The following is a 26,480-nucleotide window of genomic DNA, read 5'->3' as shown; positions in this document are numbered from 1 at the left end:
TATAACAAACGAGTGGGCATCAGAAATTTTGCAGCTTTTACTTGTATTGTTATATTTAAAGGCAAGTACGCTTACACTTACATACATGTTAGTATGTTACATGGGATTATTAAATAAAAACAATTAATTGTATATAGTAAATGAAGCTTTTAACCGTCCGAGATGACATTGTAACTATTTTCAAGAAGAAGATAGCCACAGACTTTAATGCCTCGATGAACCAAGAATCCAAAGTTCCCAAATGATGCGAATGCGACGATATTAAAATCAAGGCGTGCAAATAAAGGACGACAAGACCTCGAAGACTGCAAAACAATGGTTTTAGCCAAAATACAACTTTGAAACTGAGATTCTCTATTTTTTTGGAGTATATATAACATCGAGAAAAAGGTCCCATGAGTGAGTTTGCTTGGACTAGTCAAATCCTTCTTGTCTGAAGATTTTGGGAGTTTAACGTTTAGGCGCGGTAATGGTTTTGATAGACTTCTCCACAACAAAATTACTAATAAAATTCACATCCTTTAGTATGTAATCCCATTTTCTGTTTACATAAATATTTGATTTTTTTACTTATTTATGTACACCTCAAGAATTTTCTCAGTTAATGGTAAAATGGAAAAGGCTTGAAAAGCCAGTCAATTATCTGAATCATGCAGTCCACACATGAAACCAGAAGAAGGTCGTTGAGTAATTAAAATTTAGTTGGAGCAAAACATTTTTTAGTTGGAGTAAAACAATTAATATGGATAACTTTAACCAATTTTAAAGATTATTCTCCTAATGAGGAATATTTTTTGTCGCTTCTTTAGGAGGAATTAGTAGGTGGGATTTAGCATGAATATTGTCAAGTAGAGAACAGAGACTAGACTGTAAGATGAGCCCATGTGAGTTAGTTGTCTACAAATGTGATAAAGTGAACACTAGATAAGTTTATCAATAGTTTTAGCTATATTGACACTATTCGTTCAATTATTACTGGCATTTGTTTAATTAGTACGATTAGGGTACACCAATAATCTCAGGGTAATAAAGTCATTAAACATTGACCACATGTTGGGACCTCCTGGATTAGACCTGAGAGCCAATAGTGCATCGTCCTACCCTCTGCACCTATCAATAATTGTTGTTGTTTTCTTCATAATTACTCCTTTCTAATTTAAGACACTAACACCACGGTGTGGAATACGGTACTTGTATACCACTAACGGTGCATCGTAAAGGCTGGTACATAACGCAAGTGTATTTACTTTCTCTCACTCGTGTGAGCGAAACTTGGTCTTTATCAGCTAATTATCTTTGTTATTTTTGTCAAAAACAAAACTCGAACAAAACTTAACATTTTTACCCAATAAACATCTAATTTAGATAATCAAAATCAGAAACTAGAAACTGGCGCATCAAAGGTGATTGATTGGTTTCAGGTTAACATATAGTCCAATCGAACTAGTTGGGACTGTTATTTTTTGTTAAACTTTCTTCGAAGAATACCGAGTCAAGGTTGGAGACTTCATCACATTTTATAAACTTCAAAATTTCTCAACAAAGAAAGGACAACTTTCTTCAAAGAATACCGAGTCAAGGATGGAGACTTCATCACATTTTATTAACTTTTCAAAGTTACTCAACAAAGAAAGGAATAAAAGCTCTAAACATCCCAGTTGATCAAAGAGGAACAAGTGCTGAAAGAGAATTCATAATTTTTATCCAAAATTTCAGAAAAGAACTTGAAATTTAGAGTATTACATAATCCCAGAAAAAAAAGAAAAACAATTCACTAAAGCCATGATGCAGTAAGAAGTGTCAGCCAGTACGTGTCGAGACAAGTACGGCATATTAACATCAAAAGTATTACTCCCTCAGTTTTTTTATATAAATCTTTTTAGAAGAATTTTTATGTTTCAAATTATATGACGTTTTCGGTTTGCTATATAAAATTTATTAACACTTAATGTTATATGACCAATGATAATATACCTTCTATTTTATTATTGGTTGATTTGTGGTTAGGTAAATAATTAATGATGTTTTTATTTAGAAAATATAAAAAATTAATGATTTCTTAATCTACGTGTATAGTTCCAAAACGACTTATATTAAAAAACGGAGGGAGTAATTATGTATATTGTATATTTCCAATTATGCGTTGGAGACCCTCAAAATACCTATTGGCATCAACAATTACACAAATCTCTCAACAATAAAATTATTTGTTTTTTTCATCAAATATTCAAAGAGGAGATTGCTTCAAAGATATCCTTTGTCTCCTTTCATCTTTATCTTATGCATGGAAGCGTTCGTTAACCTTTTCATAATAGTTTGTAAGACTTATGGAAAATCTTCTAGACAATGTATTAACTTTAAAAAATTATCTTTACTCTTTAGTAAGAAAATACCTTGAAATGTGAAGGAAGCTGTCAAAAGCTCAATGGGATTTAGGGGGATGAGAAGTTATCTTGGTATCCTTGAAGACATTAATGGCTCGAAAAGAAAGTTGTTTGATTTCCTGAAAGATCGGTTGCAAAATCGGGTTAGTGGTCGGACGGGCCGATGGTTTTTCAAAGGGAGGAAAGGAAGTACTAATGAAGTCTATCCTATTGGCTATACCTACTTATATAATGTCGACTCTGCAACTATCGTTAAAGACATGTGAAAATTTAGCTAGTGTCATTGCACAGTTCTGGTGGAGTTCAAACCTGAAAAAAATTATGGCGATTAGTCCAATATCCAGATTCCTTAGTAGCTAGAGTTCTAAGGAAAAAATATTTCAGATGTAGCATTCCCTTACGGCTAAACAAGGAAAATAAACCCTCTTATGGGTGGATGAGTATAATGGCAGCGAAACCATTAATTTTGTTGAGAATCAGACAACAGGTACACTTCAGAAATGAGATTAGAGTTTGGAAAGACTGTTGGATACCAACAAGACCAGCTAGACTAATAGCACCGCTGGTTCACCCGATGATGCCAGTACGTGAGCTAATGATAGGGAATCCAAAAAGATGGAACTCGTAGATTCTTAGAAACTATGCAAGTCTAGAGAATATCCCACTGGTTTAATCTTTGGCCATAAGTCAAGGATATCATCGGGATAAGTAATGTTGGAGCTATACTAAGAATGAGATGTACACTGTTAAGTCATGATACTGGGTAGCTAGGAACGACTATACTAAGAATGAGATATACACTGTTAAGTCAGGATACTAGGTAGTTAGGAACGTTTTCAACAGGGATATGGTGGACACCCAGGTAAAGCCAAGTATCACAGAACTCCAAGCATTTGCTTGGAAGATACAAGCTCCACCAAAACTAAAACATTTTATATGGCACACGATCTTTGGACAATTAGCAGTAACAAGCAATCTAGTACATCGTCATTTGCGATGCGACAACCATTGCCTTAGATGTGAAGTTTAGGACGAAACTATAATCCATGCCATCTTTGAGTGTCTTCCAGCTCTACGGACATGTGCACATGCAGCAACCCCAACTCCACCAGCGATGTTCTCCAGTGCAAGCCACTATACGAACATAGACTATTTTTTTGGAGGAAGAACGATATAGAAGACCCTAAGCTGAATAAAGACCCATATCCTTGGATTATGTGGTACTCTTGGAAAGCGAGGAATGATAAATTATTCAGAGGGATACACAAGGACCTATTGAAAATCTTCGACATGCTGAGTCAGAATATCATGCTTGGTTTGAAGTAAATCGCAAACAAGAAGAACCAGAAGTTACACAAAACCATGAACATATAGCAAATTATGAGAGATGCATGATAAATGGATCACATACACATAACACACTCTTTAGTAGTTTTGGATGAAAAGGATAAATTCTGGAGGAGTAACTCAGCTATTAGGAGCATGAAACCATCGGCGAAGAATCTCACCACTTCACTCAGAACTCGAGGCCTTCTCATGGGTGATGGAGTACATGCTTCAGCTATCGACATGTTATTTTTTGGCACCGATTACAAAGATCTAGTCATGATGATTCAAAACCTAGGAGCATGGCCTAAATTTTAGAAACCGATGGAGGTGAAAAGTAGATTCACTGAGTTCTTGATTGTTTTTATTCTTCGGTTTAAAAATATATCATCTGATTCATTAGTTAAGATATCAAGATCCTTTCATAGGAACATGTACTACATTGCTTGTTCTGGCCTGGTTCGAATCTTTTATTTTTGGTATTTCAAATATAAAGATATAAAAACGTACACTAGACCAAACCGTACATGTATTATGTATTATGAAATTTGAATTTGTTTTAGTTAGATTCCTTGGTTTTCAGTTTTGTTTGTTGGGTTCCGGTTAGAAACACTTGTGGGACTAGATTTACATTGGGCTTTTACTTCACATTTGGTTCATTTTGATCTATTTTCTTGGTCCTTCATGATTGGTTCACTATGGTCGAATTTCTTTTAGAAAGTCAGTTCATGAATTTTTTCTGGTCCTTCATACTCTTCTTCAATCGCTACTTAGGTACCTTCAATTTTTTCTTTCTTAATTTAGCGCCTAAAACGTGAATGTGCACTGTAGGGTCCATGTCCCAGTTTGAAAAACGGTGCTTCAGCCTTACCTTTTAAATATTTTATATTTCCATTTTTGAATTTTAGATTTACAGGAAAACTTCACATGTTTTCAATTTAAAAATGGCTCAGCCCTTAATATTATTATTACGCTAATTCAGTTCAAAAGTAAAGAAATATATCAAAATAGATGGTTCGAAATGGTGACACAAATCAAAAAGTGCAAAATTGCAGATCAAACAAACAATAAAACTGATATTAACTAATTTTTAATATTATACTGAAGGACTTTTTTTAGCTCTTCTATCATCATAGATTATGAATAGTTAACTGTAAACCATTTTTAAAATACCTAAATAACCTCTGAAGACATGTTTAAATCATCATAATCTATAATGTTTTGAATCTTACAAGTTCTTTTTTTTTGTTCAAAGAATCTTACAAGTTCAAACTTCAAAAAGCGTAATGTGGGATCTATATGAAATATATCTATTTAGTCTAAACTAAAATGATAAAAAAAATTTGAAGTAAAATAGACATTGAACCTCAGATCTTCAGATAAGTCACCATCTTTTAACTTTTACTTTGCTTCAAAAAAAACTTTATTTTTTTCTTTATAAGAAACTTTATTTTTTTCGTTATATAAAAACTTTGTTTAAAGAGAGTACGTAAACAAAGACACATCTTCTTTCTACTTTGTCTCGATCTCTCTCACTTACTCACTCGACCGTTCCTCCAAACATAATTCAAATTCTCATTTTTCGAAATCTCTAAGAATAGGGAATATTCCGGCGTCGAAATCGAGAAACATCCAACCTCTCCGGTAACAAATGGGTTGCGTCTCATCGAACCTCCTAAATCACGACGAAGATTTCCCTCAGATCGGCGGCAGCTCCGCCTTCGGCCACCACATCGTCAAGCTAACCTCCACTACTTACGGTCTCCTCACTCTCGATCCTCCCTCTTCTCCACCTACGACGCCGCCTCAGAAATTCACCACCGGTACGGACACAAAGTCACTCTTGTCTGAGCCGGAGGTTATCAACTCATGGGAGCTTATGTCTGGTCTCGACGGCGAGAGCTTCCGCTTCACTCCTCTCCCGAAGACTCCTCCGGTGAAGTACAAAGTCTTCGGCGGAGACAACAAAGAGAATTCGGATCCTAACCGGAAAATTCCGACAAAATCATTAAGCAAAGAGGTTCTGAAACCGTTAGATCCGAAACCGTCGGAGAGGTTCGAGAGGATCTGTCCTCCAGGAGGAGAGAATCGCGTGGTGATCTACACGACGTCGTTGCGCGGCGTGCGTCGGACGTTCGAGGAATGTAACACCGTGAGAGCCGCGGTGGAGGGGTCCGGTGTAGTGATCTGCGAGAGAGACGTGTCGATGGATAGAGGGTTCAGAGAAGAACTCGCGTCTCTGATGGCGAAGAGGATCAGTAACGGTAACGACAAGGCTTCTGCATTGCCGCCTAGGGTGTTTGTGAAGGGGATGTACATTGGTGGAGCAGAGGAAGTGTTGAGATTAGTGGAGGAAGGTGTTTTCGGGGAGATGGTTCGTGGGCTGCCGAGTAAGAAAGCGGGAGGATGCCGCGGCGGCGGCGATGGAGATGGTGCTTGTGATGGATGCGGTGGTTTGTTTTTCTTGCCGTGTTTCAGGTGTAACGGAAGCTGTAAAGTTGTGAAAGGATGGGGTAGCTCCGCTGTTGTTGTGAGGTGTACCGAGTGTAATGAGAACGGTCTTGTTCCATGTCCTATTTGCAGTTAGGGGTATCTCTCTTTGATTTCCTCTGTCTGAAAGCTATGGATGTAACAGAGCAAATCTTGTTCTCATAGAGAAATGAATGTGTAACAGTTATGTATAATTCAATACAAGGTCTTTTTTTTAATATTCTATGGTGTTTTCTTCCGACTTGTTCGATTGAGTTTGTGGCTATATGAGACAACAATAGGTTCTAGTTTAGTCGATGCAGAAACCACCGAACCATGTTACCTATTGGTTCAGCATTCTTTCTTAACATGGACACAAACAGCTAACCTACTCCAGCTGGTGCCAAACTGACTATTTCTCTGTGTACTAACATCGATTGGTCACTCACCAAAGATTGATCAAAGGATTATTCAATTTGTACATCTTTACTTGTCAGAGGATTATTCAACTTTAGTTAAACAAAGTGTTATGTAAGCGTTCTCCATCTTCCCCACGTGAAGTGGAACAGAAGAAGACGCCCATACTGTTACATACACAGAATCTACAGATTCTTCATCAATGTCAACTCTCATTAGCCCACCGATATGTACCGAATAACCTTTCCTGCAATACAAATCCAATTATCAATCACTCAATAACACAACACATCAATCTTGCAAGCAGGAGAATGTTATTGAACCAGAACTTGGTCTTGTAAGTCCTAGGCTTAAGCTCCATGCAGATCTCAACAAGTTTCTGCTCCTCTATAGTCAGTATAGTCGTGATCTGATGCGGATTCAACAACCCTGGACTGGAGTATCAAACAGTTTCGCTTCAAAAGGCAAAATACCTTCAATTCAATCCTGATGACCCCTACTAATATTTAAATAGACATTAATAACACTGCACTAACATTACCATCTTCGGTAATTGTTGAATATGTGTTCGGTGAGTGCTAGGAGTATGCGAACACAATAGTGGTTTATTTGAAAGATGTTTTATTATCTGCTCCTATTAAACTTTTTTATTAATGTTGTTTTGTCTTTTGCAGCTCATGAAACCAGAAGAGTATTGCCTTGATTGACTCATAGCCATTGTTCATTTTGTCGTTGACAGACTGACCTGCCAAACCATGGAAGATTTGGCTCCAGCTCCTACTAGGATCTCTGTTCCAATTACTTCTTTGGTATATATATATATATGATAACCTTCTTTTTATTTTTTTGAAACTTTATGTATGATAACTTCCTCCTTATGGAAAATAGAGTTGTGTTATCAAATGTTGCTTTGTTTCCATAACCATTTGCTGGTTAAAATGAATACAGAAGAACCGATTTGATTTGTTCTACTAAGAACACAGCCTGTTGTGCATCTAACATAGTGCTGGAAAAGAAGGAGACGATCCAGTCACCAACAAGGACGAAAGGGAGTAAAGGTAAAAAAAGGTAAAAGCATTTAGGAACAAAAGCAAGCTTCTACTAACTTCAGGGGAAAGTATATAAAGAACTAAAAAAGCCCATTAAACAGAGAGTCTTCAAAAGTCTCTAAAACTCTCAGTGTTTTTCACATCTGCTCTGTGTAACTTCTTTTTCCCTAAAAGTAAAAAAGAAAAACTCCCTAAGAGATTTACTCGAAAGATCCCAAAAGCAAAAGGCAACAGAAGCATCATCAAGCTTCCAAGCATTACAAAGGGGAAAAACAAAAGACAAGAGTTTCAGACAAGCATCGTTACATGTCTGTAAGAGCAGAGAGACATATATATAATAAACTTGTAGCTGCTACTGTCAATGCATTTGTTGTCGCGGGACAGCACGGGAACGAACAGGTGTCTTTGACGGACTCACCCTGCAAAATCCAACCATCAATATACGTTAAGTATTCAGATTCGTAACCAAATTAAAGAGAGAATGTTCAAGAGTCGGTTTGTGTTTTAGACCTTATCGGTAAAGAACCAACAATGACGCCACTGCAGTTGAGAGCAGTTATTGCGCTTTCAGCCTGCAGAAGAGTAAAAGATAAGATACTGTGAAGCTCAGTTTAATTAACAACATGCTATGTTAAAAGATCAACAAGACCAAAAACACAGTCTCATCAATACAAGCATCTGCTTACCATGACAAACTCAACGAAACCAATTCTAGTTGGATGATGATAATCTCCCAGAAGCCTCAGATGATGCACCTCTCCACACACAGCCTCAAAAAAGAGCTTTATGTCCGTTTGAGTGACCTGTACCATCATATGTAATAGAATTAGTGATTATATGATGATGCAATTGTTACCCAATGTTTAAAAAAAAAGGTTTCAGAATAGCTCGAGAGCAAGAAGACAAATCACCTTCTTGTCGATGTTAGTGCAGTAGATGGTTCTCGCACACTTCTCACGCTCATCTTCACTCTAAGAACCAAAACAGTGCTAGAAAGTCAACGTCACGTTAAAAAAAACATAACTTTGCACCAAAAAAAAGTTCTCACCCTTGGCAAGAAAGTGGGGTTAACAGGTGCAATAGCTGTTTTGGACGGCATAACCTTCACAGGATAGAATCCCAGCATCGTCCCAGACAAGTTCAGCGCAGCTCTTGCACCCCCTACAAGTCCCAATGTTGCCATAACCACCACTAAACCAACCATTTACAGGCATAATCCAAAAACAGATGAAACTAAATGATACCTTCATCAGTGAACTCGATGAAAGCAAACCTAAGCACTGAGTTTGGGTCACCGCAAATGCGACAGTCAACAACCTAAGAAACAGAATACAGTCAAGACAAATAACACACCACCAAACAAATATAGAAGTTTCTTCAAACCTGTCCAAAGCCGATGAACAGACCAGCAAGCTGCTCCTCAGTGACCTAAACCCAACAAAACAAATAGCATAGGTGAGAATACGAGAGTAACCATCAAAGAAAGGTGGAAGCTTTTTCAAAACCTGTTGGTCAATATCAGACACATAGACAGTTCTTCGGATGATGTCTTCACGCTGAGCCATGCTTGTCCGAGGATTCATCCTCCGTTTCCCTTGTTGTCCGAACGGCTTCTTCTGTTTCAAATAACAGACCAAAAAAAGCAACTCAAAAATCAAATGTACAAGACACAAAAGGTGAGAACTTTTGACTTATAAAAACGGACAAGAAGACACTAGAGACCAAATCTACACGAACAACTAAGTAAAGGTGAGAGCTTTGGCTTATAAAACACACAAGAAGACACTAGAGACCACGTTAAAACAGACAACTAAGGAAACTAAATGTGAAAATTGTAATTTAAACACACAGAAACAAAGAAGAGACAAAATACAAGAGTTGTGTCTTAATACCCTTCTAAAGCCGCCGTCTTCGTTGACGGGGAAATAACCGGCAGCACCAAACCCATTGTTGGGAAGGAAAGAGCCAGCGACGGTGAAGAAACCACCGTTAACGCCGTTAAACCCGTTAACTCCTCCTTGCTTGTTCATTGAAGGAGGGACGAACTCTTCAGCCATGGGGTTAAGCTTAGACAAAAGCTCCTGGAGCTCTCTCATGTCACGCTGCTTCAAGCTCTCTCCGCCGTCAGATCTCTCCACGTGTGATCCGATCTCACCACCCTGATCGTCGTTGGTAGAGACTCCTGATCCTTGGCTGGTGATGGAAGACGGCGGCGACGGCGAGATCGCAACAGCCTCCGTACCAGCTCCGACGTTGTCAGCGACCGTCATGATCAGAAAATGGGGTAATTGCGAAAACCCGAGAAGTAAAGTTTGGATTTTTTTGAGGGAAGAGACGATCAGGTAAGACGAAATGCAAATGGGAACAGTAGCAGAAAGGGGTTCTATAAGAAGAAGCCACCAAGAGAGAGAGAGGAGAGAGATAGGAAGGAAGAGGACAAAATAGTAATAATCTCATAGAGGATTGATTATATTAATTGTAATTGATTTTTGATTATATGAGAAAGATTAGTGAGTTTCGCTGAGAAAATGGAACTAAATTATGCGGCGATTAAAGCTCGGATTTTCCATTTTGGTTTAACCGTGGTTAAAAAGTAAAAAGCTAAAAAAACGATTGGAGAAACTAGAATAATATTCTTCTTCGACATACATAATTTCATAATTAGTTAAAATTAAATAAGTAACTGTTAAATAAATTTCTAATGATTAATTCTTTTTATTTTATTTTATTTATTTTTAATAATAAGAAAATGGATTGTCGTTACTAAAACAAATAAAATTGCAAAGTTTCTAAGTTCCAATAGAGTACTAATAAGCACCAGTAAATGAACAATTAAAATTTTACCAGTATAATAGATTCAACTCATAAACATAAAAAAATTGCAACAGAGATGAAAGTTTAAACAACTGAGAACATAACTTTTTTCGGTGGAAACCCAAAATTTGATACATTTTGAAGTTGGTTGTAGGTTAAAATAAGTAATAAAATTTATTGCTAAGAAGTTTATTCTTTTTTGTTTTTTTTATGTGGCTAAGAAGTTTATTCTTTCGACTCAGCCTTAGATTATCGTATTTTCACGGTTTCCTTAAAATTTTGGACACTTTACGCTATATTGTAATCACTGCCCAGTTTTGAGTTCTAATTCATAAATAGTATTTTTAGAAAAATAAAGAAGTAAATGTATATGAATCCGTTTCACTACAAGAAAATATATAAAGAAACAATTACTGGTAAAATATATTTTGTGTGAATTTAAATAAAATGAAATAATTTGAAATTTATAGAGTATAAAATGATAGTATAAAATAATTAAAACAAATAATTTACTATAAAGTGATTAATCTCAACTAATTGAAATAAAAATAGCCAAAAAAATTGCAGCCAATAAAAACTTAATACATCTCATAGTTTTTATTTTATTTATACATCTAATTCTTTTGTCCAGTCAATGAGGGTGCATGACTTCTTTGGAATTCCTACCACGGTTCAACATGTTTAGAAAACTTAAACATGTTTTAATCAGTTTTATTTTTAACAAATGATTCAACATTTTACTACCCTGTCTTAGCTATTGGATACAATAATTTAACACATCGTAGTAAATAATTTTAGGGTTAATTTGTGTAATAACTAATTTTGAGAACAAAATTAAGAATATAACATTAATGTTGACATTATTAGATTTCCTAGCATTTTTTTCTTTTTCTTCCGATTTTTTTACTTTTGCTAAGCCGGTTACGGTGATATACTATGTCACTTACTAAAAATAAAATAAAAATTGTTGTTCAAATGATGGTGGTTATGATATCCATGATGATAATGATTATGGTTGTAGTATATAAATAGAATAGAGCATGGTAAATGGTATAAATTATAAAATGATTTAAATATATTAATATACTATAAAATGATTTAGAATTTTACTAACTCACCATCAAATTTCAGGTTAGATTGTATATTTTTGTTCAAAAGTTATTGTAACTTTGTTCATTTCGTTAAGTAATACTTCTTTATTAGATTTGCTAATTATTTTATTATTCCGCATCTATTTTGTATTACTTTTTGTACATAACTAGTTACTTTTTGAAATTCAAGGACTACGTAGAAAAAGTGAAAGTGTTCTAATAGATAAACATGAAATGAACTACAACTTTACTTCGCGACAAAGAACAAAGCCATGACAATGACATTACATGTTTCGGAATTATCCAGTTTCTGATAAATACGATACTAATTAATCATCATCTTTCTTACAGCAAAGTAAATAGTAATAGAAATTATCGTGAAGGCAAAAACCAATTCCCCACCACATCCGCACGGTTGTGTTAAGGCAAGTTACCACTTCTATCGTCAGCTTTTAGCGATTCCATACAGCTCTAAAGTATGTTAAAGCTCATTTATGTTTCTTTTTCTTGGAACTACAAGAATAGATAGCGATGGCAATGCATATACGAACACTGGTTAATTGACTAATTAGAATGTCATCCTAGTTACATTTCATAATTTGAAGTTTAGTTTCCAAATTATGTTTCAAGTCGTAAGAACATATTAGTTTGATGCAAAATTAGATAGAGAAATAAGTTAAAATACTAGTATTAAGTTATAAACTAATCAGTTTATCTCTTTTAGTTATAATATTTTTATTATGCCAACAAAAACTAAACTATATATCTAAAACATAGCTCGTTTAGTTAGATAATCCTTTGTGAATAAAGAATCCGAATTCCGCATGCTAATTTTCAGTTCAAGTTATGTCAAAGTTTATGTTATAATATTATTATTGACTTGTAAATGGTTTATCCAAACCAATGAGAAACGTTAATATATGCTCGGTGGTTATGTATGAAGAGGAAGTTGAATAGTGCTTAGAGAGTATTACTTTAGTTTATAGTATTGAAAATTGTAATGCCTAATTATTATTCTATCTGCTCAAAGCTACCAAACTCTTGTTTTTTTTTTTGAACACAACCATAACATATATTAAAAACTTGCAGCCCAACTAAGAATAGTTGGTGGTGGTCAGATACAATGCTGATTTAGCTAGTGAATCAGCTTTGGAGTTTAAGTTTCTGGAAACATAGGAAAAACTAATACAATCAAAGGAGAGAGATAGATGCTCGATGTCCCGGGAGATTCCGTAGAGATCCTTCGGGTGATTCTTCGAGTTGATAAAAGCCACAAGTGCTTGACAATCTGTTTTGATCCAGATTCTTGTAAAACCGACTTCGAGGGCGTTGAGTAGAGCCGACCTGATAGCTAGTGCCTCCGCTACTAGGGCTGACGATGTGTTTTCGAACATCGCCGTGCCTTGGTGCAGTTGATCATCCTGTTGGGAGATGAAAATCCAGCCACAACCTGCTTTGGTCGAGGTGGCGTGCCAAGCTGCATCAGTAAAACAGAGTATGCTTACGGGGTCTATAGGTTCGACCGGACCGTGAGTTGGTGAGGGTCGAGGCTGTGGGATAGACATTTGAGCTTGGTGCCATTCTTTTGCACTTCGTATTGCCTTAGTAAGAATCTCCACAGGCGTCGAAACTCTGTTCTCGAAAATATAGAGGTTCCTTGCTGTCCAAATGCTACCAAACTCTTGTTCCGTAGTATTATTTTCCGGAGATCGAATCGTATTTGACACTTTTGGTTTTCCTACCAACTACCGAAGTACCGAATCTTTTTCCTTTTGTATTGTCTTTGGAAAGTAATTTGTTACCATAACCGAAATTTCTCGATTTGTTTACTAGGTAGTAAGTAATTTAAAAGACTTGAGTTGAGATAATATCTTTTTTGATGCAAATGTTAAAATTTATACTAGCTACGTTTTGCTTTACAATGCTGTGGAAAAACTACTTACCACTTACTACTTACTACATAGCAGTAAAAATAAACTAGACAGAAGAACAACATTAATATGAACAGCAATGAAAGGTATAAAAGAGCTGAAGGAGTGATGGGGAGATAACAAATGTCGAAGGGATATAAAGCGGAGATCTCTCACTGAATGATCAACCATGGCGATGAAAGCAGCTTCAAAAGCTGTAATAAGCTTGAGTATGCACAGATTTCATTCCCTTCACATCTGATGAATACTATGTTGTACACTAGACCGGACATTGCCTATGCAGTTAAGTCGCTTTCTAACCAACCTAGAAAAGAGCATTGGAAAGCAGTTATATAGAGCATATGCTTGCTACGAGGCACAACGAAGAAGTGTCCTATTGGCAATGAGAAACTTGAGTTGAACGTTTACACTGATAATAATTGTGAGGGTGATAAAAATTTAAGAAAATTAATTTTAGAATTTGTGATTACCTTTGCATGGAGAACTGTTTCCCGGCAATTAAAACTACAAAAGTGCGTTTCTTTATCCCCAAATGAAGCATAGTAAATCGCAGCAACTAGATGTTATGGATGAATAACTCTTTGCTTGAGCTAGGAGTTTAACAATACAAGTACATTACGCTGCTACGTGACAACTAAAGTACTATTCACATAGAAAATAATCCAACCTTCCATCCTCGCTCAAAGAATCGATATCCGACATCGTTGGAACCAAGATGTTCTTGAAGATAACCATACAACTACAAGATTATCTATGGATTCAAGACTCTTCTAATCAGGACCGGATCTGAATTCTGTAGGATTATAAAGAAAAAGGATTATAAACATTGATTAATAACTTTAAGAATTTTTTTTTTTGGGGTATGAAATCTATGTCTATTTGTATAACTTCCAAACATTTTGGGAACCAATACCAATATTTGGCTAGACTTTTTCTAAATCCAGATCTGCTTCAAAGTTTTCAAGTTGTGATATCGGCCGTAGTCACTGCAGCATAGAAGAGGCTTGCTTGCAGTCCAATACCAATTATTATTAACACTACATATAGAACTGAAAATATAATTAAGCTACAAAAAATTAATAGTACTAGTTAAGCCACAAAATCGTGTTTTATACCAACATTAATTCTACCATTGTGCAGCATATCAATAAAATCAGATGTTGACCGAAGAATGTGTCGGTACTTGGTCTCATTTACTTGGGGTTTTTAGTCGAAAACGAGTCATAGAATAAGTGTTCAATTGTTAGAGGTTGTGTTTAATTCATGCATGCTAATTGCAGATCTAATTGCGTCATTTAGAAAAAAGAAGATTATTAAATAAATAAATAAATAAATAAAAGCGGGTATCGTGGAATCCAACAAAACTTCTCTCTTCTTTCTTCTTCCATTTGATTCACAATTTCTTTTGTCGTCTTTCTTTGACAGGAAGAAGGAAGAAAAAAAAGAAATCATTATTATTTGTTCCTCTCTGTTTCATCGGATCTCGTTTGAAATCTCAGCATCTTCCGTGATCGTCATTTGGCAGTCATTGGATCGAAACATGACGATCGCGAACTCGACAGATTTCATGGTTGAAAACGCCGTCTGCGATTTCCCCTCTACTCCGGAGGAAGAGCGACGCATCGTCTCTGAGCTCACCACCGAGTCTGAGGATAATCTCAAGGAAGGAAACTTGTACTTCGTCATCTCCAAAAGGTCTCTCCTTCTTTTGCCAAATGTCGAATCCTACTTTGGAATCATTCCCTCTGATTGTTCATGTAACTCAAAGCTATAGCTATTTCTCTGTGTAGATCTTGTTTGTGTTAATGTTTAGATCTGGAATTAGGATGAATGTAATGAAGATAAGGTTTGTGTGTTGGTGCAGGTGGTACACAAGGTGGGAGAAGTATGTTGAGCAACCAACAACAAACGGATGTGAATCTCCCAGGCCTGGCCCCATTGAAAACAGTGATATTATCGAGAACACTACTAGTAGTGATGATCCACAGCTTCGTAGATTGCTCGTGGAAGGGGAACACTACGTTCTTGTTCCTCAACAAGTTTGGAATAGACTTGCTGAATGGTGACGACCGTTTCTAATAATTCCACCAAGGTCCTTCTCCTGTAACTATTGCTCGTTAAATATGTTTTCTTTCTTTCAGGTATAGCGGAGGTCCTCCAATACCAAGGAAGTTGATCTGTCAAGGGTTTTACAGTAGGAGTTTTAGTGTTGAGGTTTACCCACTCTGCCTTTTGTTGACTGATGCAAGAGATGATAGTATCACTGCAATACGGTTGGGCAAACAGGTATTGACGCTTCCCTTACTTAATGTATAGACAAAGACTCTTTGCATTTTCATTTATTAGGGGTTGTTGCTGTGTTTCAGGCCTCTATAAAGGAGCTTTATGAGAAGGTTTGTGCTATGACTGAGGTATCACAAGAAAAGGTGTGTGTTTGAAGTGTTTCATTTCTGTAATATAATTGTTTCGTATGGAGATGTGTTCTTTTCCTCACATTGACATGTATGAGCAGGCTCACATCTGGGATTACTTCGGTAAGAGGAAAGGCCAGCTATTGGATCCTTCATCTAACAAGAGTCTCGAAGAGTCCAGCCTTCACATGGACCAAGATGTACGTATCTAGAGAATTGTCTGCTACACTTATTATTATATGACAAATATTTGTCTTGTACGTTATAGCTTGTCATATATTGATTTGGGTGGTTGTCTAGAATCATTCCTGACGAATATCTTGTTGAGAGGAACTCGTTCGATAATGTGTTGTCCCCTTCAGTTCTTTTCATCGTAACTCAAACAGAATCACTTATAACTCGCTTAAATATATGTTCGGGGGTTTTTTGTTCAACATTGACTGGTGCATCCTATGCAGATTCTTCTTGAAGTTGATGGGTCCTCGTCATCTCATATTGCTATGAGCTCGGCAGGAAATGAGCTAGCTCTGGTACCTCTGGAACCTTCAAGATCGCTTGTTACAATTGCTGGTGGCCCAACCTTATCTAATGGTCATTCCACCACGTCCAAGTTTAGTCTCTTTCCGAGAATCACTTCTGAAGATGATGGCTGCGATTCTTTGAGTATTCTTGGAAAAGGAGAGAGGGGAGGATTAGCAGGATTGAGTAATTTGGGAAACACCTGCTTTATGAACAGCGCCCTTCAGTGTTTGGCACACACACCTCCGATAATTGAATACTTCTTGCAAGATTACAGTGAAGACATAAATAGAGACAACCCTTTGGGAATGTGTGTAAGTGTTTGATTGATAATGCTATTTCTAAATCCTAATGTCAAGGTATATCTCCACAGACGTTCCTAATATAATTTCTAACACTATATTATCCAGGGTGAGCTTGCTATCGCGTTTGGTGAATTGTTGAAGAAATTATGGTCATCAGGAAGGAATGCAGTTGCGCCGCGCTCTTTTAAGACAAAACTGGCTAGATTTGCTCCACAGTTTAGTGGCTACAATCAACATGATTCTCAAGTTAGTCATTCTCTCTAATGTGTACAATTGTGCATAATTGTTCTTGATTTTCTCTTTGTATATGTGATGTATTAAATTATTGTTTCAGGAACTGCTTGCTTTCTTATTAGATGGGCTGCATGAAGATTTGAATAAGGTGAAACGAAAACCATACATTGAACTTAAAGATTCTGACAGTCGTCCAGATGAAGAAGTTGCTGAAGAGCTTTGGAACTATCATAAGGCCCGGAATGATTCTGTAATAGTTAACGTCTGCCAAGTAAGTACAGCGTACGCTCCTTCCATTGTCTTTATATTACTGAGTCCTGATCGTTTCTTATGCTCTATTCTCTTTCTCCCAGGGACAATACAAGTCAACTCTGATTTGTCCAGTTTGTGGAAAAATATCAATCACTTTTGACCCCTTCATGTACTTGTCTTTACCTTTGCCATCAACACTTACGCGGCAAATAACAGTTACGCTGTTTTATTGCGATGGAAGTCATCTTCCGATGCCATACACTGTAACAGTACCTAAATATGGATCATGTAGAGATCTTATTACTGCGTTAGGTACTGCTTGTTGCTTAACCAATGATGAGAGCCTTTTACTTGCAGAGGTATGACTCTTGACGCGTCCCTTTCTAATATCAATCTTTTTTGTTTTGCTGAGTTCCCTCAGTAATGTGTGGCATTATCCTCTTAGATTTATGACCACAAGGTCTTCAGATATTTCGAGAATCCCCTCGAGTCGCTGAATTTGATAAAAGATGATGAGCATATTGTGGCGTATCGGATGAAGCAGATGCAGAAAGGATCTGGAAAAGCAAAACTTGAAATCCTTCATGGAGGGCAGGAAAGGTGAGCGTGCTTGTTTTATTTGCTACTCACGAACTCTTCTTTTTTCTTATTGGTCTCAGCTTGATGATGGGTCATAACTCTTGGATTTTCCACAGGGCTGTTCTGGAGAGTGTTAGAGGCAGAGACGTGAAGCTTTTTGGGACTCCTTTTGTCACTTACGTCAACACAGAACGACTAAGTGGACCTGACATCGATGCAGTGATCTCTGGATTTCTGTCCCCGCTACACAGGGTTCAAGCCTCATCTAAGATTCACAACGGTGTAGAAAATGGCCACCTTCCTAATGCTGATACTGTCGAGGCATCCGGAAGTATAACATCCCCAGATACTGAGATAGAGGATGCATGTGATAGAGAGTTATCCTTCAGGATATTTTTGACAGATGAGCGTGGTTTGGACTTCAAACCACTTAAGTCTGATTCTTCTCTGAAACCTGGTATCGTTACAAGGGTTTTAGTCGAGTGGAATGAGGGTGAGCATGAAAATTACGATTCCAGCTACTTAAATGACCTTCCAGAAGTTCATAAAACAAGTTTTTCTGCAAAAAAGACAAGGCAAGAAGCGATATCTCTGTTTTCGTGCTTGGAAGCCTTCTTAGCAGAGGAGCCTTTGGGACCAGATGACATGTGGTATAGCTCGTTGCTTGAACTGGTGATTTTCGTTTGAAGATTTAAGCTCTGACCTTCTTTCTCACCATTTTGAACCAGGTTTTGTCCGGGATGCAAAGAGCACAGACAAGCGAACAAAAAGCTTGACCTGTGGAAGCTACCAGATATACTCGTGTTCCATTTAAAACGGTTCACATATAGCAGGTATCTCAAGAACAAGATTGAAACGTTTGTGGACTTCCCAATAAACGATCTTGACTTGAGCAAGTACGTGAAAAACAAGAATGGCCAGTCCTACTTATATGAGCTGTATGCAGTGAGCAACCATTACGGTGGACTTGGTGGTGGCCACTACACTGCCTACGCCAAGGTCGGTGACTTGAATGGTCTCACTATCTATTGTGCTTCCTACTAATACTTTTGATGAGTCATTTATCTAAGCATATGTGTCACTTGTTCCTGCAGTTGATTGATGACAACAAATGGCATCATTTCGACGACAGTCACGTTTCATCCGTAAATGAATCTGAAATCAAAAACTCAGCGGCCTATGTTCTGTTCTACCGAAGAGTTGGAAGTAAAATAGAGTCACAGACAGCCGAGGTGTCGATGGCTGATATGGATTAGTCAAGCCTCAACTTACATAATGGGCTGCATTGGTTCAAAGATGCATTGGTATTCCTTTTTTAATTCCAAGCTGGTGGTTCGGTTGAAGAGTTCTGCTTCAGATTTTATGATACTATGGCAAAACTCTGTGGGACTGGGGTGGGATTTAGGTTCGAAAATTTTCTTTTTGATTATTCTCGAAGCTGAAGGGTAATTTTTTGAAGAGGGAACCAAGCAATGATGACCAGAAGATTTAGATGTGTTAAGATATAAGAGTTTGTGGAGTAGCCTTTGTCAAATATACTAAGATCTGTATCTCTTCGGGACTTGGGGAGACGCGTAAAGAATCTGTTTAATACTACAAAGTTTACATTGGAAAATATTACTTTGTAGCTTGTGAAGATCATATTGATGCGCTTATGAGGATTTTTTTTTTTTTATTATTTGAAATTATCACTAGGAACGTGACAATGAATAACGCTCACTGTGAGCTTGATACAATCAGCTTCTAATATAGAGTTGAAGCTTTAAAGGTAATGTATAAATTTAATTGTCTAAACAAAACCCTTTAATTAGAAGGGCCAGATGGTTAGTCTCAAATAACATAAGGGGCATAAATCGATCTATTTAAAAAAAAAAAACCAACGATCTTGGTCCCACATCGTGAAAAACATGAATAATATATCTTGTTATATAGAGGAGAAAACCAACGATCTGTTGTTTGTTAAACCGGGGTTGGTGGAAGGGGTGCGTACTGGTCCGAGGCTCTATGCAAAACTCTATTTCTCTTACACTGCGCGAGGGAGTTGGGTTTATACCTATCCTTAATCCGAGCTGTAAGAAGAAACAGAGGCATTGAGGGGTTAGAGACTACTTATGATTAGTATGCTGCACGGCTCTAACCGACGGGAATGACCTGTGCCGGGGTTTGATCAGCCCTGTCCCCCTATACCTCACGGAGTGATCACAACTGTACATTACCTTTTTCTTTTCTCAATCAACGTTAGAGATTTTTTCATGCATTGCGTAAATCAATCTGGGTTGTTAAACAAACATATCTTTCATGTGGACTGCTTTAGTTTATTAACATTAATAATAATTTACTATGCAATGTAACTGCTAGCATAGCTCTCATCAACGCAACTAAGATATCACTTCAAGGACAAGCTTCAATCGTGAAGAATGGAGTTACCATACATGAAAAGTTGCAGATGTTCACCTAATCATGTGGCAGAATTAACGATCTTTTGTCTTACTGAATCATCCCTAGTTTCTTTGCCTTCTACTCAGCTTCAAATGAATCATCCCTAATTCTATTATGTTAAACTAAATCTGAATACAATCAGATTGAAGAAAAAATAACAATTAAAAGGCTAGTTTATACTACCTTTTATAAAAATTAATGAAACAAAAATTAAAAATATAAATATAAACAACTTTTTATTAAATAACCGGTTGAAGTTACTATCTGGAAACCGTGTAGTGGTGGAAGTTTGTTTCTTTATTCAAGCAGATTTGATTCATTAGAAACAAAACTGATCTTGAACCATCCTTATTACATAAATTGCTTACAGAGGAGTTCTGAATTGAAGTACAATTACTAAAAAGGACCAGTAGATAGATCTCTTTAGGTTGTTGAAGCTTTGAAAGCGTCGAGACAGCTCGCAGTAGCGAGAGATCTGTCCCAAAACTTGTCCCAATACTCAACAAACGGATAGCTTTTGTAAACAGCAGGGGAGGTTTGTCCATCGATCAGCTCCTGTGCTGGAGAAATCACTGCATCTGTAGATGGAAAATAGAATGTTGGAATCGATAACCGCTCCTTCTCGGTGTTCACGACAGCTCTGTGAAGCACACTCTTGTATCTTTCATTGCTTATGACCTTGTAGGAAAAATATAAAACACAATTTAGCACAACAGAGTGAGAAAACAGAAGAATCTAGATTGTTCTAACCTGCATTTGGTCACCAATATTAACAATGAAAGTGTTGGGGATAGGATAAACAGCTATCCACTCATCATCCTTAAAGACTTGCAAACCAGAGACTTGGTCCTGAAGAAGGACAGTGATAGCCGTTGGGTCTTTATGGCCGGGAAGTCCGTAAGTTAGCTCGGGCTCAGGACACGGAGGATAGTAGTTAAAGGCCATGTGTTGAGCGTGTGTGCCTAATCTGTTGCTTATATGGTCCCTTTCAAGTCCTAAGCTCTCAGATATTGCCTCCAGAAGTCTCAAGACCAAGGCTCTAACGCTTGTGGCGTATTCGGCTGTGATCTCTTTGAAAGAGACTGGATTTTCGGGCCACTCGTTGATGAAATCTTGGATAGGAAAGCAATGGAGTCGAAGGTAGTCTCTCCAGTTCAAGATTTTGTCAGCGCTGACATTGAAACTGGTGGAGACTCTCGTAGTCTTTGTAGAATCTGTCGAGTAATGTTTCATCCTTTCACCCTCCGGTTGATGGAAAAACTCTCTAGCGACGGTTAGCATTTTATTGACGGTTGTCTCCGATACTCCATGATTCTTGATCTTGAACATACCAAAAACAAGATAAAGTTGAGACGGTGTAATCGTAGTGTGCAAAACAGAATATGTAAAATTTGAATTGAAGTAACAAAACAAAATAAACATAGTGCAGCAAAAACAAAATAATTTTTGATAACAGACTTCAGTTTTATTTTGGTTGTGTGTTAATATCTTCTGTAATGGTTGGAAAGTATTGATATGCCTTGAATCTCGATTGCCTGGAACGAGGTCAAACGGTATATGATCACTTTTATATTAGCCGCAATATTATGCATATTCATCCTCATTAGACCTAACCCGTTACTACGTCAGCTATAGATTTTAGATGTGGGATATTCTTTTATTTTTTATGGGATAAACGAAAATATCGACAAATTTACAGGAAAAAATAGTTTCAGTCTCGTAAAATCATGATGCAGGCATTTTTGAAGCAACAAGGAATATGGACACCACTTCCAAAGAAGAAGACTGGTTCTATTGAATTGGAGCCTCTGGAAGAAAAACCATTTCAACAATTATGTTGTGTTTAGCAGATAAAATCATAATCAAAGTTTTGGATGCGAAAACCGCTGATTCTATTAAAAAAGTTGGATATTTTGTGCATGAAAAAGTCTCTCGTAAACAAGCTACTTCTGAAAAACGTCTTTTCACTTTGCAAGTGCTAAAAGGTATTGACTTTGTGAACACCTTGACAATTTAAATTCAATATTATTGGACACTGTAAGAGCATGTACATCAAAGGTACATGAAGAGTTCATGGGTATGTTCACACTTTTGCCAAGAAAAAAAAAATATTAAAATAACCTCTCTCTCATGAACCTAGTCTTCCTGAATTTTCTGTGGTGAACTTTTCTGCGGTGAGTTCATCACTGTTTTATGGGCTCCACGACACATGTTGGCCCACAATTGGTCTGATTTTTTTTTTTAATCAAACAGAAAAAAAAGTTTTTAATAATAAAAAATTGAAAACTTGAACCCCAAACGGAGGTTCATTGATGTTCATGCTCTAATATCTTTGATGGTATGTGTACCAAATTCCAGAAAAAGTGTCAGTTTCGACCCCAACAATATAGGTCGTGCCAAATACGATCCGAACAATTGATCAGTGCCAAATACGACCTCAGCTCAATTATAATTGAAAAAAACTACTCAAACTTCTTAAAACGTGCTTAAATCTACATTGACTCTAACAAATGTTAATCAATCGTTTACAAGATAAAATGACGTCGTTTTGATATACGAGGAAAAGTGCTAATTTCGACCCCAACACTCTCAGTCGTGCCAAACAGGACCCGAACAAATGGTCAGTGCCAAAACCGACCTCAACTTAATTATAATTTAAGAAAAACTACATGAACTTCTTAAAACGTGCATAAATCTACATTGACTCTAACAGAAGTTAGTCAACCGTTAATAAGATAAGACAACGTCGTTTTGAAATATATATATATATATATTTAAATATGTTCATTTTGGAACTCAAACCGTGCTGTGATACCCTTTTAAATGGGCACACTAAGACCATCTCCAATGGCATACTCTATTTTTTACTCTAAAATAGAGTAACTCTATAATAAAGTTTAAGTTTGCTCCAATGGTACTCTATTTTAGAGTAGAAAATAGAATGATGAACAAAAAAAAAACAAGTTACTCTATATTTGGAGTAAACCTATTTTTCACTCTATTATAGAGTGAGAATTAGAGTATCATTGGAGCATTTTTACTCTAAACTCTATTTTAGAGTGAAAAATAGAGTAAGGTTGGAGATGCCCTAACAACTAGATAAAAGTAACCTTTTGAAATATTATTACAAATTTGAAATTATATAAACTACTATTATTCTTCATCTTATCCAATTTAAAATTTTGGTGACAATTTTTTCTGATTTATATAAATACATTAACATGTTTTTTTTATTTATCATATCTTTAATAAACTTATATCTTACTAAAATATAAATAATAAAATATTTATTATCATACGATCTTAAATATACTTAAAACTTTGAATTTATTTATAAAATTTTCTTATACAAATTATTTCTAATTTTTAAACTTAAGTGGATTTTTTTTTCAAAGTTAATATTTTATATTTTTGATATTTTTTTCAAAAATGTTAAGAGGCCTTTTACCTTTCTTTCACTAAGATATGTTGTACAAAATATTAGACATATTAAACAATAACTAAAATATATAAAGCAATCACCAAAGTTTCAAACGGGATAAGATGTAGAAGATTAGTAGTTTATATAATGGAAAATTTCAATTTGTAATAATATTTTAAAAACTTACTTTAGTCTAGTTGTTAGTGTGCCCTTTAAAAGGATATCTCGACACAGGTTTGAGTCCCGAAATGAACATATTTAAAAAAATATATATATATCAAAACGACGTTGTTTTATCTTGTTAACGGTTGACTAACTTCTGTTAGAGTCAATGTAGATTTAGGCACGTTTTAAAAAGTTTGGATAATTTTTCTTAAATTATAATTGAGTTGACGTCATTTTTGGCACTGGCCATATGTTCGGGTCCTATTTGGCATGACTGAGAGTGTTGGAGTCGAAATTGGCACTTTTCCTCGTATATCAAAACGACGTCGTTTTATCTTGTTAACGATTGACTAACATCTGTTAGAGTCAATGTAGATTTAAGCACATTTTAAAAAGTTTGAGTAGTTTTTTCGAATTATAATTGAGTTGAGGTCGTATTTGGCACTGATCAATTGTTCGGGTCGTATTTAGCACGACTTATATTGTTGGGGTCGAAATTGACAATTTTCCCACCAAATTCCTTTGATAACTTTATGCAGCCATTCATTCTTTGCAAAGATACTATCAAACTTGAAAACGTAAGGTCATCGTTTCATATCAAAGAATTTTGCTATAAGGCATCAAGTGCAAGGACGTATATTCAGACTTTGGGATTGTTTGTCACTGATGACAAAGGCTATAGAAACGGAAAAAGTTAAAATAGGAAGTTGTTCTCAAAGAAACATAAATTACGAGATGTTTGCAACTATTGTAAAGAGAAATTACACTGAAAAATAGAGTATCTTAAAAAAAAGAAGCGACATCCTAGATCTGATGTTGCAGTTGAAAGCCAAATCTGACGATAACATTGTTCAATAAGTGGAAATTCTAGTAGATAATCAAATTAGGAAGAAGATTTAGAGGCTTCTACTGATCATTAGAGTTCAATCAATTTTGTAAGGGTGGAAGGATTTCTAGAGGAAAGGATAAGAAAAAGAGAAAGATAACGAACAAAAAGATCAAGGGCGATCCTCACTTGGAAGTGAAACCCTAGTTCTAGCCGAAAGTAAGTGTGTGGTGATTTGCAGATCCCTTCCTCGTTGCTTTTCACTTTTCTTATATAGGTGGTCGTTTGATAATCTAGCTCCCCTTCACCTGATGGGCCTTTCGTTGGTTGGGCCGAGCTGTCGGGCTGCTGCTTCGAGTCGTCGAGTCGACTGCCTTCAGTCGCTCGTTTGATCGACTAAAAGTAGTCTTGAGTCAAGCTGATCGATCGCTCGTGAGCCGTGTCTACTGTAAGACAACTATTCTGTGGGCTTTTTGGGAGGGTTAAGCCTTACCCAACATCGGTGACCATGGTCTAGGCGACTCATTAGATGGATGAGTAACTCAACCAGAATCTCTTTGAATTCACGCTCTAAAACCTTACGTAATCAACCCCACGCCTCTTTGTCCAAGAAAAAAGAAATCAACCCCACGCCTTTACACGTGGCTTGAGATGATAAATTTTTTTTTTTTTTTTGTAAAAAAGAGATGATAAATTTTGACCCAAAAGAAAAAAAGAACAGCGTAGCAAGGCATAGTGTTTTGCGATAAAGCAGAGCAACGTACAACTAATCCGTGTGAATTTGAAGCAGAAACAGTAGACCGGAGTTACCTGGAAGAAGCCATAAGTAGAACATGCATGAGAAATTTGACGGATAATCTTGGTCCGATTGGGTCCATAAAGATCTCGGAGATCGATCAGAGGAATAGTATCGCCGGAATTCTCGACCAGCGACAACTGTGGTCGGTCAGAGATGGGTCGGACGTACGTTAAAGGAATATGCCTAACCGAGGATGCGAAATCGGACACTAAGAGTTTGGATGTTAAAGGAGCTGCCATAATTGGGCACGAAATGGTCTTTACTAACTTCGAGAGATAGATATGACAGCTAAAGTCACAGAGATGATAACCTATAGAATAACGTGTAATGCGTGTTGATGCGTACTGCGTACATATACCAGGATCATGCTTGTGTGATGTCAGAAATATGAGGTCACCTTTTACACTCTTGTAATTAATTGCAAAGAAAAAAACTAATTGGATGTTTTTTAATGGTGGCGTTTCGATGTAATCTTTAAATAACATTGACCCTAAACTCTAGTCCGGTTTTCACTTAAGAAGGGGCCTCACAAATCCTTATGGAGAAACGTATTAACGCGTGAAGTTAATGTTATTTGAATACCAGACGAAACATACTGACATACATCGTGTAGGTCACGGTTGGTTCATTGACTTGCCAAACGCGTGATGCACGATGGCTCGTTGACGAGCATTACTATGAGAAGCATACTTTCTTTCTTTGCTGTCATTATAATTTTCATTGATAACATTGGAAATGGTACATTATTGAAGTCTTGAAGAATGTATGCATAAAATACTTTAATTAAGAAGCCAAAACAATATTTTTAACCACTCAATTATATTACTCCTTCCGTTTTTTATATTTGACGTTTTAGAAGAATTTTTTTGTTCCAAATTATTTGACATTTTCAATTTTCTATGTAAAATTTATTACTAATTAATGTTAGATGACCAATGATATTATAGTTTCTATTTTATTATTGATTAAATTGTGGTTAGGTAAACAATTAATGATGTTTTTGTTTAGAAATTAAATGTTTCTTAATCTATGTATACAATTCTAAAACG

General features: G+C 36.4%; 5 protein-coding genes across 7 annotated transcripts; 2 read left to right on the top strand and 3 right to left on the bottom strand.

The window, feature by feature from the left end:
* Window positions 1–5,194: 5,194 nt before the first annotated feature.
* Window positions 5,195–6,438, top strand: LOC125606914 (uncharacterized protein At5g39865-like). The gene has a single exon (XM_048776024.1). It carries the CDS (start codon window positions 5,362–5,364, stop codon window positions 6,295–6,297), a length of 936 nt encoding a protein of 311 aa, XP_048631981.1. The 5' UTR covers window positions 5,195–5,361; the 3' UTR covers window positions 6,298–6,438.
* Window positions 6,439–7,718: 1,280 nt separating this feature from the next.
* Window positions 7,719–10,083, bottom strand: LOC106438815 (polyadenylate-binding protein-interacting protein 12). Of its 3 annotated transcripts, XR_002663570.2 has the most exons (10): window positions 9,538–10,028; window positions 9,151–9,261; window positions 9,029–9,073; window positions 8,890–8,962; window positions 8,694–8,806; window positions 8,557–8,616; window positions 8,332–8,448; window positions 8,156–8,217; window positions 7,952–8,064; window positions 7,719–7,812 (listed from the first exon to the last, which is right to left on the bottom strand). XR_002663570.2 is itself a non-coding variant. In XM_013880102.3 (9 exons), the coding sequence occupies exons 1-9, from the start codon at window positions 9,913–9,915 to the stop codon at window positions 8,004–8,006; spliced, it is 1,020 nt and encodes a 339-aa protein (XP_013735556.1). In that variant the 5' UTR covers window positions 9,916–10,083; the 3' UTR covers window positions 7,719–8,003. The 3 variants fall into 3 exon arrangements, 2 of the variants coding, with proteins under 2 accessions (XP_013735556.1, XP_022571875.1); XM_013880102.3 differs by having other exon boundaries at window positions 7,719–8,064; window positions 9,538–10,083; XM_022716154.2 differs by having other exon boundaries at window positions 7,719–8,064; window positions 9,151–9,258; window positions 9,538–10,033.
* A 2,561-nt stretch (window positions 10,084–12,644) lies between these two features.
* Window positions 12,645–13,115, bottom strand: LOC125607155. The gene has a single exon (XM_048776985.1). The coding sequence runs from the start codon at window positions 13,113–13,115 to the stop codon at window positions 12,645–12,647; it is 471 nt and encodes a 156-aa protein (XP_048632942.1).
* A 1,743-nt stretch (window positions 13,116–14,858) lies between these two features.
* LOC106438816 (ubiquitin carboxyl-terminal hydrolase 9) lies at window positions 14,859–19,453 on the top strand. Its single transcript, XM_013880103.3, has 13 exons — window positions 14,859–15,176; window positions 15,346–15,543; window positions 15,623–15,767; window positions 15,848–15,907; window positions 15,994–16,092; window positions 16,351–16,725; window positions 16,822–16,962; window positions 17,051–17,221; window positions 17,304–17,561; window positions 17,648–17,802; window positions 17,898–18,431; window positions 18,510–18,780; window positions 18,876–19,453. Exons 1-13 carry the CDS (start codon window positions 15,022–15,024, stop codon window positions 19,035–19,037), a joined length of 2,724 nt encoding a protein of 907 aa, XP_013735557.2. The 5' UTR covers window positions 14,859–15,021; the 3' UTR covers window positions 19,038–19,453.
* Window positions 19,454–20,430: 977 nt separating this feature from the next.
* LOC125606913 (protein DMR6-LIKE OXYGENASE 1-like) lies at window positions 20,431–25,931 on the bottom strand. The gene is made up of 3 exons (XM_048776023.1): window positions 25,443–25,931; window positions 20,971–21,540; window positions 20,431–20,898 (listed from the first exon to the last, which is right to left on the bottom strand). The coding sequence occupies exons 1-3, from the start codon at window positions 25,914–25,916 to the stop codon at window positions 20,644–20,646; spliced, it is 1,299 nt and encodes a 432-aa protein (XP_048631980.1). The 5' UTR covers window positions 25,917–25,931; the 3' UTR covers window positions 20,431–20,643.
* Window positions 25,932–26,480: the final 549 nt, after the last annotated feature.

Source organism: Brassica napus, chromosome A3 (assembly GCF_020379485.1).
Source record: "Brassica napus cultivar Da-Ae chromosome A3, Da-Ae, whole genome shotgun sequence".
Classification (NCBI taxonomy): domain Eukaryota; kingdom Viridiplantae; phylum Streptophyta; class Magnoliopsida; order Brassicales; family Brassicaceae; genus Brassica; species Brassica napus.
Note: the sequence above shows the minus strand (reverse complement) of the source record. Positions and strands in the feature narration are given on the sequence as shown.